At 32.0% G+C, this 18617-nt stretch overlaps 2 protein-coding genes and 1 non-coding gene across 3 annotated transcripts; 2 read left to right on the top strand and 1 right to left on the bottom strand.

The window, feature by feature from the left end:
- The first annotated feature begins 1076 nt into the window (after nucleotides 1–1076).
- On the top strand, nucleotides 1077–2287 carry LOC123703706. Its single transcript, XM_045651797.1, has 2 exons — nucleotides 1077–1187; nucleotides 1325–2287. Exon 2 carries the CDS (start codon nucleotides 1340–1342, stop codon nucleotides 2225–2227), a length of 888 nt encoding a protein of 295 aa, XP_045507753.1. The 5' UTR covers nucleotides 1077–1187; nucleotides 1325–1339; the 3' UTR covers nucleotides 2228–2287.
- An 856-nt stretch (nucleotides 2288–3143) lies between these two features.
- Nucleotides 3144–3215, bottom strand: Trnap-agg. Its single transcript has one exon. It is a non-coding gene; the product is annotated as a tRNA-Pro (tRNA).
- A 1377-nt stretch (nucleotides 3216–4592) lies between these two features.
- LOC123703695 lies at nucleotides 4593–17801 on the top strand. The gene is made up of 3 exons (XM_045651776.1): nucleotides 4593–4761; nucleotides 11463–12844; nucleotides 16476–17801. The coding sequence occupies exons 2-3, from the start codon at nucleotides 11468–11470 to the stop codon at nucleotides 16686–16688; spliced, it is 1590 nt and encodes a 529-aa protein (XP_045507732.1). The 5' UTR covers nucleotides 4593–4761; nucleotides 11463–11467; the 3' UTR covers nucleotides 16689–17801.
- Nucleotides 17802–18617: the final 816 nt, after the last annotated feature.

Below are 18617 nucleotides of genomic sequence, written 5' to 3'. Positions count from 1 at the left end.
GGGGACCACAAAACTGGTTGGCAACATCTGTCTATAGGATGTCTGGGATCTATACAATATATATCAGAAGTCAGATTTAGGTCCGCTACTTTTGCAAACGAAACTCCACTGAGAGTCCGGTCTACCTCGACTTGGAGACTTTTTCATCTTTTTAGTAGCCGCCCGCGCCCGCGTATTCAAACTTCTATGGAATACCCGAGTTCCTGCGCCTGTATATCAAACAAACCTATTCTTTCTCAGATATGAAACAATGCTTAGAAACAATATTTATATAAAATAAAGAATACAACCAAAAAATAAAAATTCACGTCAATACATGTTTTTAACATTTACCACCGATTCGGAAAGGAGTATCTATGGAGAAGAATCGTGATCGAATTTTTTTCTATTCCTTATAAATTTATTTTAATTATAAAGCATTTGAATGCCATAAAACCAAAAATATCAATTTCAACAATGTTTATACCAAATTTCATCAAAATGTTGTAAGCGTAAGAAGAGGGACGGACAGGCTGACAAATCAGCAGACAAAGTTACTTTCGCATTTTTAACATAATCACTACATTATATAAAACAAAGTCGCTTTCTCTGTCCCTTTGTCCCTTTGTATGCTTAAATCTTTAAAACGTTTTTTTAATAGATAGAGTGATTCAAGAGGAAGGTGTAAGTATATAATTTATTAGGTTTTAGACAAAGCGGGCGAAGCCGCGGACGGTAAGCTAGTAGGATATATAAGATAAATTCGACCCTTTTTACGAAATCAATTGAAATTGGAAATCAATCCTATCCTATCCTATTAATATTATAAATGCGAAAGTTTGTGAGGATAGATGTATGTGTATATTTGTTACTCTTTCACGCAAATACTACTGAACCGATTATAATGAAATTTAGCACACATATAGAGGGTAACTTGGATTAACACATAGAATAGGTTTTATTCCGGTAATCCCACGGGAACGAGAACTATGGTCTATGCGGGTTGTTCTTTGAAAACGCGGGCAGAAATCTTACTACTAGATTTCCGCTGCGAACCTAATATAAAATATATATGAAAGTGCACCCTTTATATCGCCCAAACGCATTATATTTACAAACTGGTCTCCAATGACATAACAATGAGCGTGTTTTATAAAGAGGCGGATGTCATCCATACTGCAATATCCCTTCGTCAACACTTGCATTAGGTATGGAGCTTATTTCATCCTTTACATTTTAAATATTAAAGAAAATCTGTAAAGGAAAAAAAGTCAATGGAGTGCTCTCTGACTATAATTTCCATGCAATTGCTTAAAATCGTGCTTAATCTTAATTTTTTTTCCAGGGATTGTCATGAATCATGAAAGCTTTAAGAAAAGTAATAACCATCTTACTATCCCTGCTTATCACTGAATTGACGGCAGATAAATGCGAAAGGGTTAAAATCGGGAACGAGTATTACAAACGTCAACTCATAGCTGCTATAGATGGCTATCCCACAGGAATGGTCATTGATCCTAGAACGGAAAACATATTTTTCCTGCTGCACAAAAGGAATTATACTAAAGGTATACACATTTTAAAACACGGGGCTCTTGGAGTAAAAGAGTTACCAGTATCAGACGATATTATAGGACAATGCATTGGTATTGATGTTGCAAATAACATAGTGTACATTGGCACAAATCAAGGACTCGTCACTTATGACTATTCAAGACCAGAAATCCTTGCTGACAGACCCATAGGAGATGATGATATACGCAGCATCTTTATAGACAAGACAGATAACCAAATGTACATAACTACTGGACATAATCACGAAATATTTAGATTCGTCAATGGTTCTGCAGCTATAAAACGATATGAGAAAATACCGAAAGCCTACAATTTCGTTTTGGATGGGAAAGGAAACGCGTTCTACGAATACGTAGATGGAAGATTGTACTTCTTTTCAACTGATCTTTATGAACCGATACAATACAAAGGATTTTCGAGGGAACTAAAGTATATACTAAAACTGAATAAACATGACGAAGCAATAGTAGCAGTGAAAGGGTCATTGTTCAGATTGTTTACGAAGAGTATTCTGCCCGTTAAAATCGGCCAATTGGGTTTTAAAATTACTGGCATGGCTTTTGATCATAGAAATAATATTATAATTGGTACGAGAGGTAAGATTTATAGATATAAACCGATTGATACTAATGATCCTTGCCCGCCTGAAGATTATTTCATGACCAGTATTTGAGTTTAGGTAGTTTAGTGAAATTGTGATTTAGATTTGATAAATAAATGTTTTTCGTATGAATTGTGTTTGTTTTTAATAGTAGTCTGTTTTATTGGACTAATAGATCGGATAAAAGCCAACAATAACATCCATTTCATCCATACTATAATATTATAAATGCGAAAGTAACTCTGTCTGTCTGTCTGTTACTCATCAATCACGCCTTAACTACTGAACCAATTTGCATGAAATTTGGTATAGAAATATTTTGATACTCGAGAAAGGACATAGGCTACTTTTTACCCCGGGAAATAGGATAGGTTTTATCCCGGAAATCCCACGGGAACGGAAACTATGCGGGTTTTTTCTTTTACTGCGCGGGTGAAGCTGCGGGTGGAAAGCTAACTAGTACCTAATGTATACTAATAAGTGCTTATAACATAAAGCTAGTGTTCGTTCGTTTGTTTGAATGCACTAATCTCTAAATAAGTAGATGAAATAAGTTAATTTTTTAAATGCTGCAAAATTTGCAGTGCAAATTACAATTTTTATCAATGTCGGCATTTTTGTGAAAAGCGCCATCTATATATTAACACTGTCTAATACACTGTGTTAATATATTATCTACTTAACACAACATTTCATTACTTCGCCTAGATGGCGCTTAAGTAGATGATAATAATTATGTGTTTTTATTACGGATAAATAATTAATTTACCAATGTGTCATATTTTTTTGCATTTTAATAAAATTGTTAATTGTTATTAATTAATTAGATTACGTCATGTAGTCAGATAAAAAAATATTATAGTAATGATATGAGATGTTTTGATAAAAATCAAGTTAAAATAAACAAAACTCAAAATTAGTTAAAATTACTTTTATTTAAAATAATTGTGACACATTTTAATAATAAAAAAAACAAAAAGGATTTTGCGGGCTCGTCCGGGATTTGAACCCGGGACCTCTCGCACCCTAAGCGAAAATCATACCCCTAGACCAACGAGCCGCTTGGTTGAATTGTCGAAATTATACAACGTATAAAAATATGAATACTAAACGATAACTACTTTTGTATTCTTTAGTTAATAATATGTGCACCGAATTTTAATGAAACTTGTGCAAGATGATAGAACGCAACGCATACGCAGACGACATTTTACCTAATCTATACTAATATTATAAGGCTGAAGAGTTTGTATGTTTGAACGCGCTAATCACGGGAACTACTGGTCCGATTTGAAAAATTATTTTGCTGTTAGATAGCCCATTTATCGAGGGAGGCTGTATAGCCTTTATAATATATAGCCTATAGCCTCGATAGTCTCGATGATATTATCATCTCGCTTATCGCTAATAATATAATAGAGCACTGCGGGTAAAACCGCGGAGCATAGCTAGTCATTACATAATGTCATTGTTAAATTTGCTCACAAAATCACGTTCTATGTAATGATGCGTACAATATGTGAATACAAAATATATTATTTACGTCTTAATTATTTATTTCGATCAACTTTCGTTAAACTTTTAAGCATAGGTACCTACCTACCTAATTAGCTGACATGATAATTATACTTATTTTTTATCTGAGTTAGCAATCCATATATACTCCATACTTTAATATTATAAATGCGAAAGTAACTCTGTCTGTTACTCAATCACGCCTTTATCATTACCTACCTATCACTCAAAAAAATATTTTAATGACTTTTAATTTTTGTTTTTAAGCTAACTAGGTACGTCTAAGAATAACTATTTTTATTAAAAGTTATTATAAATTGAGATTTGATTCAGATAGTTACTGAATGAAATAATTATATTCTTTCTCCTTAGTAAATGGTGTCCGATGGACACAAAATAAGTAGACCGTGCATAAAAGGCATAAAAAAAACAAATAACCTGTTAATAATAAATAATAATAATAAAAATCTTTATTTTGCTAAAAACATTAACTTTACAAAAATATGCTACACAGTTATTGTTTGTTAAAAGGCATAAAAAAGAAACAAATAACCTGTTTTAAATATTATAACTTTTATTATTTAATTAAGTTTGTGTCCACTTACACAATCTAAGCCATTGAATGAACTTTTAGATCCTATAGTTCCTTAAAGCAATAATAATCAATAAAACATAATGTTATACACTGTAATTAATATTAATTACATCACACTTATTACCTAACTATAACAATTTAATTAGGAGCCTAATGCAAATCCTTGTAGGATGAAATATGAAGTTGTACCTACGTATTTACAATGTTTTGAACGTATTAATATTCATTACAAGTTTAGATTTAGATAAAATTCATAAAATAATATAATCTAGTATTTAATTTATCCCCCCTAATAGCAAAAACATTCGCCTATCGATTTATACTACTACACAGACATCCGAGATTCAGTAACGCCAAGATCATTTTGGCGCGCTCACGCCATCTTTTTTTTCCATAGACTATTCATTTAATTGATTATCTGTGAAATGTGTGTCAATGCGTTAGTTTTTTAATAACGTATTTTTTTTTTGTGTGCACTTTACGGATTTGGAATTTTGTACGTATGATGTTTTAGTATTTACATAAACATTAGGTTTTTGCATATGTGTTAACGAACTGTACATATTTGAGTAGATTTATTAAAATTATTTATATCTACTTTATACTGCAATTTGGTCTTATGAATATAAAAGTATGGACTTATAAACCTATTGAAAATCGACGAAATACTTATGTAATTAAAAATAATATAGGTAAATAGGTATGCTATAGTATTAAATTATCTGTGCTTTATCAAACTTAATTTTCTTCCAAAAAATATAGATCTAAAATTTAAATCAATAAAAAAAACACGGTAAATAATTATTATAAAGTATATTATTGCTAAAAGTTTCATTATGCGAATTCAGTTCCTAAAAATGTATAACAACAATGCAGTAATAAAAAAAACAATACAATGCACAAAGCTATTTCACCTAAATACCTGATCTAAGTTATTTATAGTAACCATTGTCAAGTAGGCTTCAAGGAGTTCTACTTTCGCTTTAAACTTTAACTTATGAACTTTAGTGTTATAAGGGCAAGCAAACGTGAACTTTATTGAATATTTAAGTAATATGCGACAGTTTACTTAATACATAGTTATTAGTTATGTGGGTTAATTGAATGTAATTTAATTAAATAAGTATATTTTTTTTTCCAAATTAAATGGATTGATTACACTTCAATCATTAAAAGCTCTTTTTTTTAATTTGAACCAATATTCCCAAGATAAATTGCTTCTAACAACTAAACAATCTATAAAATAAATTAACCAGCTTTATGTAACTACCTATGAGAGATGTCAAATATGTAGAGACTGGTTTGACACTGTAGAGTCTACATTTATTTTTTTATTTATTTTATATACTACAATAATACAATTCATTATAAATTAAATTAATCTGCCGCAAAAATAATCTCTTTAGAGATTTACCGCGCGCCAGCGCCGTCGACATAAGAAGACAATTAAGATTCGATAATATTGACAATCAATAATACAAATTAGTTATTAGTTATTACATACATTCATTCACAAAAGTAACAAAAACATCCCGCAACATCTAAGTACATCTTTTATTTAATTATCGTAAGAAATAACAATCGTGGGTAGTAACAGAAAAAAATAAACTACGTCTTATCGCAACTGCGGTCTGCACTCTGCACAGGGTGTTGATTTTCGCTTACAGAATTAATTAATTGATAAATTGAAAGACATTTTTTTAATTACATTTACCTGTTAATTACACATACTTATTAATATTTGTCTAACGGTGCGTTTAGATCAAACGAGAGAATGCTCATTCTAACCCCGCTATATCAAATTATTTTAGTGTAAACAGGCGTAGAGCATTCTTTCGTTGTTCTTAGTGCGTTCGAAAAGATTATACGCAATGTTTTAATACTGAACAACACTGAATACGAGTTTTCGTTTAAACTAAATTATCACGAAAGAATGCTCTTGCTCTAGGCTCTAGCTCTGGCTCTATGTTCGTTTGGTCTAAATGCACCGTAAGAACATTAATAAATAATTGTTTTTTTTTTTCAATTAACAAGAACGCACGTTTAGAAATTGCACGCTGCATCACAGGTCATCATTCAATATAACATTTCGTGACAAAGTCGGTCACATTCGGCGATACTTCCGCTCAGTTTCCGTTATTATGTAACAGTTACGTAACGTTGCGATGAGCAATACCGTTATCGGAAAACGGTTATTCGTTATTTCGGTTTGACAGGATGATGTTTCTATTATTTTTTAATCGTAGGTTTCCTTTGGGGAAGGAAGGTTATGTTTTTCAATTGTATGTATTCATATGTTTTAAAAATGTAATGTATTGTAATTACTATAATTTTCCTTAAATCTGCGAATAACAATCTCTCATCAATTTGAATACATTTAATCACTTTTAAGTTCAACATGACTGTGACGTTTATTTTAAAAATAAATTTAGAATTAATTGCAAGAATGAATCTTTCACATTGATTGGATAATAGTAATTAATTATTAGATAGAGTCATTAATAAAGAGAAAAATTACTTGCTATTGAAGCTTTGATATTGTTAATAATAACGATAACTTTAAACGAAGTTATTGAATGCTTAACTTTTGAATATTTAATATCCTTAATCCTTAATATTAAAATTTATAATTATAAGTGTATACAATGTAGTATTTATTATACAATACCGATATGTTTTTAGTACTTCCGATTTGTGTAGGAACAAGTTGCGAAATCGTATTATAACCATATTTAACACGAATAAATGAATATTAAAATAACCGGCTTTTAAGCATTGATTACATTGGGAAGTAGATACCTATATACTAGTAATTCCATTTAATTCAATTCAGGATTAAGATCCTACAAATTCGTTAACAGAAATTATTGGCACGTATTTATTTTTAAAAGTGACACAATATCGTGAAACAACTTTCCATATCATCTTTTCAATCCCAAATAAGTATGAAAATGCAATATATTATATACCTAGGTATATCAGATTCCAGGAAGTGCCAATAATTCCAATTTCAGCAATGCGTATCCGAATTGGCAAATATTACACACTCGTCAATATTTGATGCAATCGTATATGCATGGTATAGACTAAGTATAGATAAGATCAAAATACTGTTTATCTGAGCTAAAGAAACTTTTAAATTGTGACCGTGAAAAAATCCAAAATAAAAACTCTATAGGGCTGATTTTTACGTCCTTGATTATAACAGTATCCGTACATAAAGGATTACACAATACAAATTTAATTAAAATGTCAAAAAATGGAAACTCCTGTTAATCAGCTTCATGACATTAAAAGCTGTATCAAAATCGGTCCAATCGTTTCCTTATCGTCATACTGCACATTATTAAAATATTCATTAATTAAAGCTATTATTACAACAAACATATAAAATATGAGATCCTAATCCTTGACTCGATTTTGACCCATTAAAAATGATAGATTTAATTCAAACTTTGTCCACTTATCAAGGGGTCATAATAAAATAATTGCATTCGTATAGGGGTGTTTTCTTATACTACATAAAAATTAAACCCATTATTTTTTAGCTATTGCATAGCTTCTATCGCGGGCCTTGAGCGCGGGGAATCGAGAAATTCCGTAACGAAAAAACCTCACGCTCCCCATTCCGACGGGCGGAGGTGTGGCTTGAAGGCATACCATGCAATAGCTTTACCGCGGCAGTCCCCGAGTGCCACACGTCGTTTTTTTTAACTAATGTTTTAGTCGGTTTGGTACGTTATGCTTTTAATTTTTATTATGTAGTATATAAGAAAAACACGCCAATTTTGTTAACAAAATTATGACATAAAGCCAAATATAGAAGTCCTTACTGCATCTTTATAAAAACAGTAAAGTGACTGTGAAAATGTGAACAATGTAAGCACTCGATTGAAATAATTTGTTCCCACGCTTGTTGTTTTTACTGATTCTAGATAATGGGTTATCGGATGAGAAATTGTTTCGTCAAACTTAATTGTTGATAGATTGGAAAAAATTATAATGCATATGAAATTTAGATTAAAATGTTTCAACGCTTATTAACAGAAAGGCATTTGGTGGTTAATTATTTCGGTGCATTTAGACCAAACGAACATAGAGCTAGAGAAAGAGAATTCTTACGTGATCTTTTAGTGTAAACGAAAACTCGTATTAAGTGTTGTTCAGTATTAGAACATTGCATAGAATCTTATCGAACACGCTAAGAACAACAAACGAAATGCTCTACGCCTGTTTACACTAAAAGAGTTTTACATAGTAGGGTTAGAATGAGCATTTGCTCGTTTGATCTGACAAATCCAGAATGTGTGATTAAAAAAAAAAAGAAAACTCTGCATATTATTGTAGAGCTTAGTTGTAGAGAATAGTTTGACATCGCGTTTGATCTAAATTCAACGTTGAGATATTTTTTTCAGAATAGAGGAGCCTTTGGGTAAGAATATCGCCTCGCGATCGATTTTTTTTCTATTCTTTAAAATAAACATATTTATACAGCATATATGAATTTGAATGCTATAAAATTAAATCTCAAATAGTAAGTAATTTAAGTTCTGAAGCAAAATTGAATAGTTGAATAATGAATACCATTCTTTCAAGAAAAGTACGAACTAAATTTTCCCAGAGCTAGCGCGCAAGAGCAAGTTTTGTCTCCGCAACTATTTTGTCTCTCCCATCAACTCTATGGGGAGTTGCGTCGCTACGTGCGCGCACTTTCTTCCTAGCCCATAGAGTTGATGGGAGAGACAAAATAGTTGCGGAGACAAAAGTTGCTCTTGCGCGCTAGCTCTAAGAGCTATTTACCACAGATAATACAATACCATGTCTATTCGCAAAAATATTCGTCAGAATCAAGAAAAACAATCAACTAACATACCAATTCAGTATGTCCCATATGTAGATGTTCAAAATCGGGGACTGTAATTAGGCATATTTTTTAAACATCAATATAGCAAACTGTTAAAGACCATCTTGGAATAGTGATAATTAAAGCATTCCATATAAAGGTCGCAGGGTAAATCCCGAGTGACGTAGAATAAAACCTTTTTACTTGCCCTTTAAGAAATCGGTCAAAGAAACATGTGATACGCATTTACTTCATACATAAAAGATTTAAAATTTAATACACAAAAGAAAATGATTTGCAGTTACACACATTTTTTTTTTTTTTTTTTTTTTTTTTTTTTTTTTTATTATTTGATAGGAAAGCGCTTGACCACTATCTCGCCTGATGGAAAGCTGAGATGTGGCCTAAGATGGAGCGCGCTTTCCTAGAAGGTACCTGTTCACTCTTTTCTTGAAGACCTCCATATTGTACTCGTCGGGGAACTAACATACAAATCATACATGAACAATCATACATCATCATCATCATCAGCACAAATATGTATGTTCCAACTGATGGGACTTGGGTCTATGGTACAGGCCATAATCCACCAAGATGGCCAAGCGAGTTGGCGGATGTTGGCAGACACACATAGATTAGATACACACACAGAATTCAAACTGCATGTACATAAAAAAGTTTCTCCGTCACTACGTCCACATATTTAAACTTTTTACGGCATAAAAAGCTAGTTAAGAAGTAATATTACCGGGAATTCCATAAGTACACAGGATATACATACGGAACCATACAAAACCAATCAACTAGGTACTAACGGATCTTAGGTTCAAAAAACTGGACACCTAGGAAATCCTTAATAACTAAATTGTAACCATACTTGTTTTATACATGGTGAAAGTGATCGTTGATCTAAAGAAAGGTCAAGTGTGTGTCGGTTACATAAATATCGAAGTCTATCATTAAATGCAAATCGTAATATGTTATTTTCAAATGCATAAAAAATAACCTTGGTATAATCATGGACCCAATATACACAAGATATTGGTCCATGGCATAATCTTGTAATCATAAAAACTCAATCATAATGTTAACGTTAGATATTATTTAATAAGAATATAATCAAAGCGGCTAAAATAAAAATAACAGACATGAGACAACTGACAAGTAATAAAATGAATACGCGCAAAACGAAGAAAAGTAATAGGACAAATTAAATAAATTTAGTAGATAATTATCTAAACTCATTATATTTTAAATTGAATAATTCCTAGCTCCATTGTTATATTATCAATTCATTATACCTATACTTTCAACCTTGGTTTGAACAAAAACCTTTTGTGTCATTCACAATGATATGCCTAATTTAGCAGGTAAAGGTTAGCACAAAACGAATTGTTTATAAACCGCTAAATTACCATGTTCATAGAAAGAAGGTAGAGTTAAATCCGAATTAAAACATGCATTTGAGAAAACTGCACGATTCACATCAATGTCTTAATATGGTCTTAATCGTCGTTCCTTATATATAATAATAGAGTCATTAAATAGAGATCATTGATAGTGTAGAGATCGATATTGTAAATCTTAATCTTAATCTTAATACATATATATAAATCTCGTGTCACAATGTTTGTCCTCAATGGACTCCTAAACCACTTAACCGATTATAATAAAATTCGCACACCATGTGCAGTTCGATTCAACTTGAGAGATAGTATAGTTTAAATCTCAAATCGTTTTAGAGAAAGCGGGCGAAGCCGCGGGCGGTAAGCTAGTTAATTTTAAATTTTGCCCTTGTTAATCTAATCTCAAACCTTCGTATTTTTTCATAAAAGACGAAATCTCTAACCACTTATCCAGTGTTCACTAGCATGAACATTATTATTGCAAATAAATTAAAACACCGTCTACATAACTCAAACAAATTCTCTTATAAACCTGTTTCCATATTATATCACTTGATGATTTAAATAATCATTAAACAGACCATCAAACGTGTTAGCACAAAATACAGTTGACCTACTAACAATAATTACCTATGACACAGAGAAAGCTTGTAAACAAATTAGTATTCGCGCATCGTTATGAAATACAGAATCTAAATAAGGAAATATTTAAACATGGCCTAACTTATGGTGATTAGATGCTGTTTATCTTTGTTCTATTTCCGTTTATTTCACTGTTCTTAATATTATACCGAACAGGAGGTCATTCATATTTAAAAGCATACATAAATTAAAATAATTCTGATATCAATCCGTATTGTGATTGAATTATGCATGGAATTTATATATCTGCATATAATCATGACTAACGAGTGGGAACGGAATTAAATCAATTATTTCTCTTTACAGATACAATGGCGCATTCACGATCCATAAAATTAGTCACAGCCTTGATTCTACTAGCATTGCAAATTACGACGGCCGCTAAAAATAACGCTAGACCAGTTTATGAAGTTATAAATGAACAAGCAAGGATGGATGACATAAGACTGTCGAGTGGTCCATCAAATCTACCATATGGTAATCCGTTGGCTGGTAATTCTGCACACAATGCAAGACTACACGCTAGTAATCAGCAAGCGATGTTCAACGCAGAGAGAATACGGCAACACAAAGCTCAACTACAAAGATTAACACAAGGTCCTCCAATAATTGATAGTTATATGAAAGCATATCATGAATCGCAAGATAGTCATCAACTGGCGCTCGAACAACAACAAACTAACATTAAAGTCGATGCAACCACGCAACCCACTATTCCACGTAAGCAAATCAGAGTTAGAGTACCACAAAACTCTAAGCCAAGTACTGCACAAAGCACTCACGATATCCCAGCAAGAAATGTACAAAGAACCCAAATACCTAAAACAAACCGAAGACAAGAATTTAAAAGCAGAACCGCAAACGTGGATGAAGCCATGGAAAAACTAATAAGAGCAAATACAGGCAGAGAAAGAAGTAGAAACCATAGATCATATGACTCGGTTGAATATCAACAATATTTGGAATCAAAACAGCCGCATATAATTCCAGATGCGTTTGAAGAAGGCGTAACAATCAAACCTAATGGTAATATTGGACTTGCTCAGGATCAAGAACATACAGCTATTATTTTGCCTAAAGCTCTTTACCATGGAAAATATATACCAAAGAATGTACATAATTACGGTGCAGCCCAAGAAATAAATGCACTGGAAATGTTGTTGAAGAAGAACCCTACTCAACAGTTGTCAGAATTCAAAACATTAGTAGACTCAGATAGGTCTTTCGAAAATGAAAACAGTCCACCTTCGGATTTATATTATTTTCTCAGAGAACCGACGCCGCAAACACCAGCCATTAATTATGAACAAATTTACACTGAACAGCCACATATTTATGCTAGTGATTATACTCCCATCAATGAAGAAATAGTTGACATCGAAAATCAAACACCATATAAAACTAGTTTTGTCATTCCACAGCTAACTACCGAAGCACCCAGAGTTGAATCAAGTACTCTTCACACAAATTATTACAAAGTAGAAGTAGCTAGTCAAACTGTTGGTACTGATTATAAACCTGATAAAATAAATAAGGAATTAATATACAATGACGATCCATCATATGAAAAAACACACTATGGCTATCAACCTGAACATCCAGAAGATGATTTAAAAAGTTCAAAGTTAAAAGGTGTTCAACATTTAACAGAAGATGGGACTGGAGTATCGGCTTTCGGTGATGATAATGTAAGTATCAATGAAATAACAGTCCCACATATTAGACATAAGCGATCCAAACTAGAAACATCTCCTTTTCTACTTTCAGTTTCAAACGAAACCTTAGATAGACCACAAACTAATTCCAACGACACAGATGTTCCTATAGCGGAAGCACTTCGACGTCCCGCTAATAAAAAACGAAACGATTTCAATGTATTTTTAACACCAAGCTTTCAAATTGGTGAAGCATCAGATTATATTGATGACTATGATGATGCTCCGCTAAAAATAAAACGACCTAAGTCCAAATTCGAATCAGTTTATGAAGAAGATGAGTATAACAATTACGATGACTTTAGTTCTAGTGAATACGAATATGAACCTATAAAACATGGCCCCGTAAGATTAGCAGACCAACCCTTACAACATACTAATCCTTTAAGCTTTCAAAGTGACTCGAAGGGTAGTTTCTCGAGTAGATACAGTCAATTTAAGAATAACCCTGAATTTTCTAGTAGCTTTTATGAAGTTCCATCAACATCCTACGGTGTACCTTTTTATGGAGCACAGTCGTACAGTTCATCACTAAAGTTTAATTTGCCCGTGAATTCTTTACCGCACATACCTAACTTATTAGAGCCAGTGTACATGCTTACACAGTCTCAATTAAAAGAACTGATTGGTCACCATAATTTAAACATTGAGCATTTAGATGTATATCAACTCTCTAAAGAGAAAAAAGTGCATTACCCACGAAAGTATAGGAAAAGATATCCATACAGGCATAGAAATGTTAGGAATAATTTACATAAACTGCATAAATTGAAAGTGGTTTGATAAATTATTTATGAAGTCGAAGCTTGAACTAAAAACCTGACTTCAAAAACGATAAAATGCATTTAATATTGTAATTCCGATGTCTTTTTTGTTTTATACACAAACTAGCTGTTCTCCGCGGTTTCACTCGCATTATTCCGCTCCTGTTGATCTTAGCGTGATGATATATAGCCTTCCTTAATAAATGAGCTATCTAACGCCGAAAGAATGTTTCAAATCGGACCAGTAGTTCCTGAGATTAGCGCGCTCAAACAAACAAACTCTTCAACTTTATAATATTAGTATAGACTACGTATGTATAATACTAAGTGTGTAGTTTTATACGTATAGTAAGTTTAGTTTTATCAAAACTATCCACTTATTAGTTTTTGGGGTTCTGTACCGATAGGGTTATAAAACCTAGTGAGACTTCATTGTCGTGCACAGATTAACTTTACAATATTACTATTTGAAATATGTTAATTTTCAATTAATAAATAATTAGTTATGTTAAAACTGGAACACATTTCTTATATTAATCTAACAGCGATGTCTATCCTAATAAAATTCGACATAGAGACTTAACTCATTGATAGTATTTTCTAGGGTTTGATTTTACGCGAGTATTATACATTTAGAAATTAAAGACTTTTTAACGGATTTTAAATGCGATTTATTCATTCTATTATTTTCCCGACGTTTCGAACACTTTATAATGAATAAATCGCGTTTAAAATCCGCTAAAAAGTCTTTAATTTCTAAGTCATTGATATTTAAATAATGTCTAAACATTTACGTTATATTTTATAGCTCCTCTATAAAATGGAGGTCAATTATGATATGTGAATTTGAAATAAATAACGATGTAGAAGGCATTTATTGAACGTACCTTTTGCAATATTAAAGTATTTTTGACCTTATGTACCTGACCTTGTACAATTTACTTAAATTTATTTTGCTTCTAGAGTAACTAAGTAAGATAAATTAATATTGCCTCTTTTTATTTAAGTTAGTGTAATTCAATTTAAGTATTCAGGCCAAGACTCACTTTGGGTCCCTGCGCCACTCTAGTAATTAATTTAAGTATTCGTTTTAAGTAAGTATTTATTTTTAAGTATTGTTTTATTTATAACTTACTAGTTAGTTTTAAAATAAAATACACATAATTATTGAATGAACATTATTTTAATAAAATATAGACCCTTATGAATGTAACCCTTGTTTAATACAGCTTTATGTTTGTAAATATCGTTATCTGCATAACTAAAAATCGTCAGAAAAAATTCACCTTATGACTTTAAAATCATTCAGAATTTTCAACAAAATGTCTTGGTGTAAAAAGTGAAAAACACGTTCGTGTTTTTAATTTAACTTGTTTGTAATTTATAGAAATCCAAGTACAATAAAAGCATTGGTACGGAATTAATAAAATACACAAATCTCTTGTAAACCATTTTTATTTTCAAACATAACATACATAATACAATAAAATACAGTATTAAAAAAATACACATAAAAAATATTATTATTTATTACTAGCGGTCCGCCCCGGCTTCGCCCGTGGTACATATTTACCTTTTCTCTACATAAGAACCATCCTCGTACTTCAAGGAATATAATAAAAAAAGAATTATCGAAATCGGTCCACCCGTTCTCGAGTTATGCGCTTACCAACACATTTTGCGATTCATTTTTATATATAAAGAATACATACAACTGCAATGTACACTGAACCTTAAACTAAATCATAAAAACTGCCCATGATTCTCTTACAAACTCTTGCGCAGTTCCTGTACATACACATAAAAAAAAAATGGCAGAAATACGTGAAATTATATCATTAAATTACTATTAAATGCTATTTATTCTAAGGTTATGTGTTCCGATTCAAATAAATAGGCATATTTAATGCCTCATTTAGCAAATTTTCTCACAGATAACTTTTTTCCCACAGTAACAAGGTTTTATTTTGTTTTAAATTTTGTAGAAGATAGTATCGTGATTGCTATCTGCACTCATAGCATTTATGAGTTTGCGAAACACATCATTATCTCTGTCAGAGTTTATTTAATAGATATACTTAAATGTCTTGCAGTTATTAGCCATAAAAAATAATTTTCATAATTTAAGCAGCTTATAACCTATGTATAACTACGATTAGGACATAGAAACGTGTTGTTCCCAAATTGTAGCTTATTTTCTATCACATAACACAGATAAAATTGTGTAATTGAACGGTACACAAAATATGTAATTTACCCTGTCTCTTACAGGGTAAATTGTATCACAAGAAAATACAAAATTTAACAGTTCTCATAAGGTTTAAAATTTTCATTTTTCACCATTTCTTCGGGAAAAATCCTTACATATGCGAATTTCCTTACATTCAAGTTACAACAGAGTATATACTCTAACTAATATTAGTTTATATATTTTATGGTATGATATTTGTGTCTGGAGACAGTTGGGAGGCCAGAGACATTGTTTGGCCTCCCTATGTCATTACATAATCTACCTTTTACCAGAAACATCTAATCATCATCACAATCATTACCTATTATCTATAATCAGCTTTCGATGAGTAATTGCTTTGTTAAAGCTGGCGAAAAGCTATATACCTATCACTAGCTGCGCCTTGCGGTTTAGCGGACGAACCTGCGGGAAAAATCAAGTATTCTTATTTCTATAGCTCATTCCATATCAGTGCCAAGTATCTATTATCAAAATCCGTTCAGTGGTTTTCCTGTAAAAGAGTTACAAACATGCATCCTCATAAACTTTCGCATTTATAATTTTAGTAGGATAAATCGAATTAATTTAATAAGTATTTATCTGTTTACAGTTACAATACGCAGCAAACTACGAGTTCGGGTACAGAGTACGAGACTCAGACAGTGGCAACTTCTACGGGCAGTACGAAGCGAAGAAAGGAGAAAGCACCAAAGGTCATTACCATGTTTTATTGCCAGATGGAAGAATGCAACAAGTCGTTTATTCTGCAGGACCTAGTGGATACCATGCTGACATTAGTTACGAACATTTAAAAAACGAATAAAGTGCGAAAAAGTGTCAGTATTAAACAATCAATCGTCCAAAAATTTAGGATGGCAATAATTTTACATTTTAAAGGGTATTCCCAAGAATTGATATGTGATAAGATTTTTTGTAAAGTTAGGTTAGGTTAGTCTTTATAATTACCGTTAGTACAAATAAAACACAATAACTTTTAAATTTATTTAAATTAATAACATTACATGTTTATTTCTTATACGTAGGTAACAAGTCATACATTTATACAAACACAACGAGCCTTAAATCACTTGCAATTAATTCACTTTTCGTAGTGAACCTTTAAAATGTATTTCGACGTGTTCCAAATATGGAGTCTCTTCAAAAAATGGCGGCAAATATGGTCATTGTCAAATTATATAGCCAAATGAGTCGTATTCCCGCCATTGCTTCAGAAGTGAAAACGCTAGAAAGCTGTTATTTTAACAAGCAAATTATTTTCGTAAGCTGACATTATCTCGCTTCCTGCGTTACATAAACTTACATAAGGGTTATTTATTGCTTAGTAATTACTAATTACACAGAGCCCAAATGTGCTGTATGGACAATATAATGCTGTATTCACACAAAACCATCAAAGGCCGACTTAACGGCTATATAATGGCTTTTTTCTCTATATGTACGCAGCTTAAAAAGGAAAGCGTTAGAACTGTCACTGTCATTAAATGATGTAATAGTTGACAATGTCAATAGTCATGAACTCTATGGAAATCGGTAATGAGCGGTAATCACAGTTATTCAATTTCTCTTTTTTTGTGCTGAGTAACATACCTTATGAGTCAATCATTTATTATTACAATGAGAAGATAACAGTGAATATCGCTTTTATAATAGGGTGTAAGTATTACGTTGGATTTTTTTTTGTAACGATTATGCGATAAAACTTTTTTCCCCGATTATATTTTATAGTTTGATTTTATAATAGCTTACCTACTTCCGACACTACAATACGATCACTTTAAATAGTTATTTTAATATTAATATTTATTGTTATCTGTATTCTATACATATATGAATAAAAATATGTAAGTACCTAACTACATAATATGTCCATTTCATTAGGATTTTTTTAATATCCGTATTTCTCTAATAACATGAGTACCTACGTAATTAATAAATTGTGTCCATAAATTAAACGTGATATTAATTACTTTTATTTTTATTATGGCTAGTCGTACAAATATATTTTAGCACGAAATTTTGAACTGTGTTGGTTTCTATTGGGTATGTGCAATATTTATTGTGATAGAGTCTGGCCAGCCAAAGCTGAACCCAGTAAAGGGCAGCAAATTTAAAAAATATGGACCTGGTAACATCGGCTTTAATAGGAAAAAAACATTTTGATACTTTTGATATTCATAAAGGTGATCATAGTATATAGGTACATGATGTACATAACACAGCAGGATTTAAACATTATTAAAATAAAGGATTTGAACCGTTTTCAACAAAACTGACAACTAACTACGCAGAGCAAGTGGTGAGCTAGTAAGAGTAAGAGCAGTGGTGGCTCAGTGGTGAGACCTTAGACTTCGAATCGATAAGTCCGTGGTTCGAGACCAGGCGAGCGCGCAGGAAATAAATTGATTTTTCAATTTATCTGCGCATGTTGTAACATCACCACTGCTCGAACGGTGAAGGAAAACATCGTGAGGAAACCGACATGTCGAAGAATTAAAAAAAGTTCGACGACATGTGTCATCCGCCAACACGCACTTGGCCAGCGTGGTGGATTATGGCCTGTACCCTCATAAGAGGCCCGTGTCCCAGCAGTGGGAATGTATATGGGCTGATGATGATGATGAACTACGCAGAAACGCCATGATGACATTCCATAGTGTGGCCGCTACAAAAAACACTGGGTTCAGCTTTGGCTGGCCAGACTCTATCACTATATTATTTTACTGTAAGGCGA

Source organism: Colias croceus, chromosome 27 (assembly GCF_905220415.1).
Source record: "Colias croceus chromosome 27, ilColCroc2.1".
Lineage (NCBI taxonomy): Eukaryota > Metazoa > Arthropoda > Insecta > Lepidoptera > Pieridae > Colias > Colias croceus.
Note: the sequence above shows the minus strand (reverse complement) of the source record. Positions and strands in the feature narration are given on the sequence as shown.

Excerpts from the sequence above, each read along its gene's own strand:
- LOC123703695 (XM_045651776.1), top strand. The coding sequence starts at position 11,468 with ATGGCGCATTCACGATCCATAAAATTAGTCACAGCCTTGATTCTACTA. Across the intron at positions 12,845-16,475 it reads CGGCTTTCGGTGATGATAAT|TTACAATACGCAGCAAACTA; the intron begins GTAAGTATCAAT and ends ATCTGTTTACAG.
- LOC123703706 (XM_045651797.1), top strand. The coding sequence starts at position 1,340 with ATGAAAGCTTTAAGAAAAGTAATAACCATCTTACTATCCCTGCTTATC.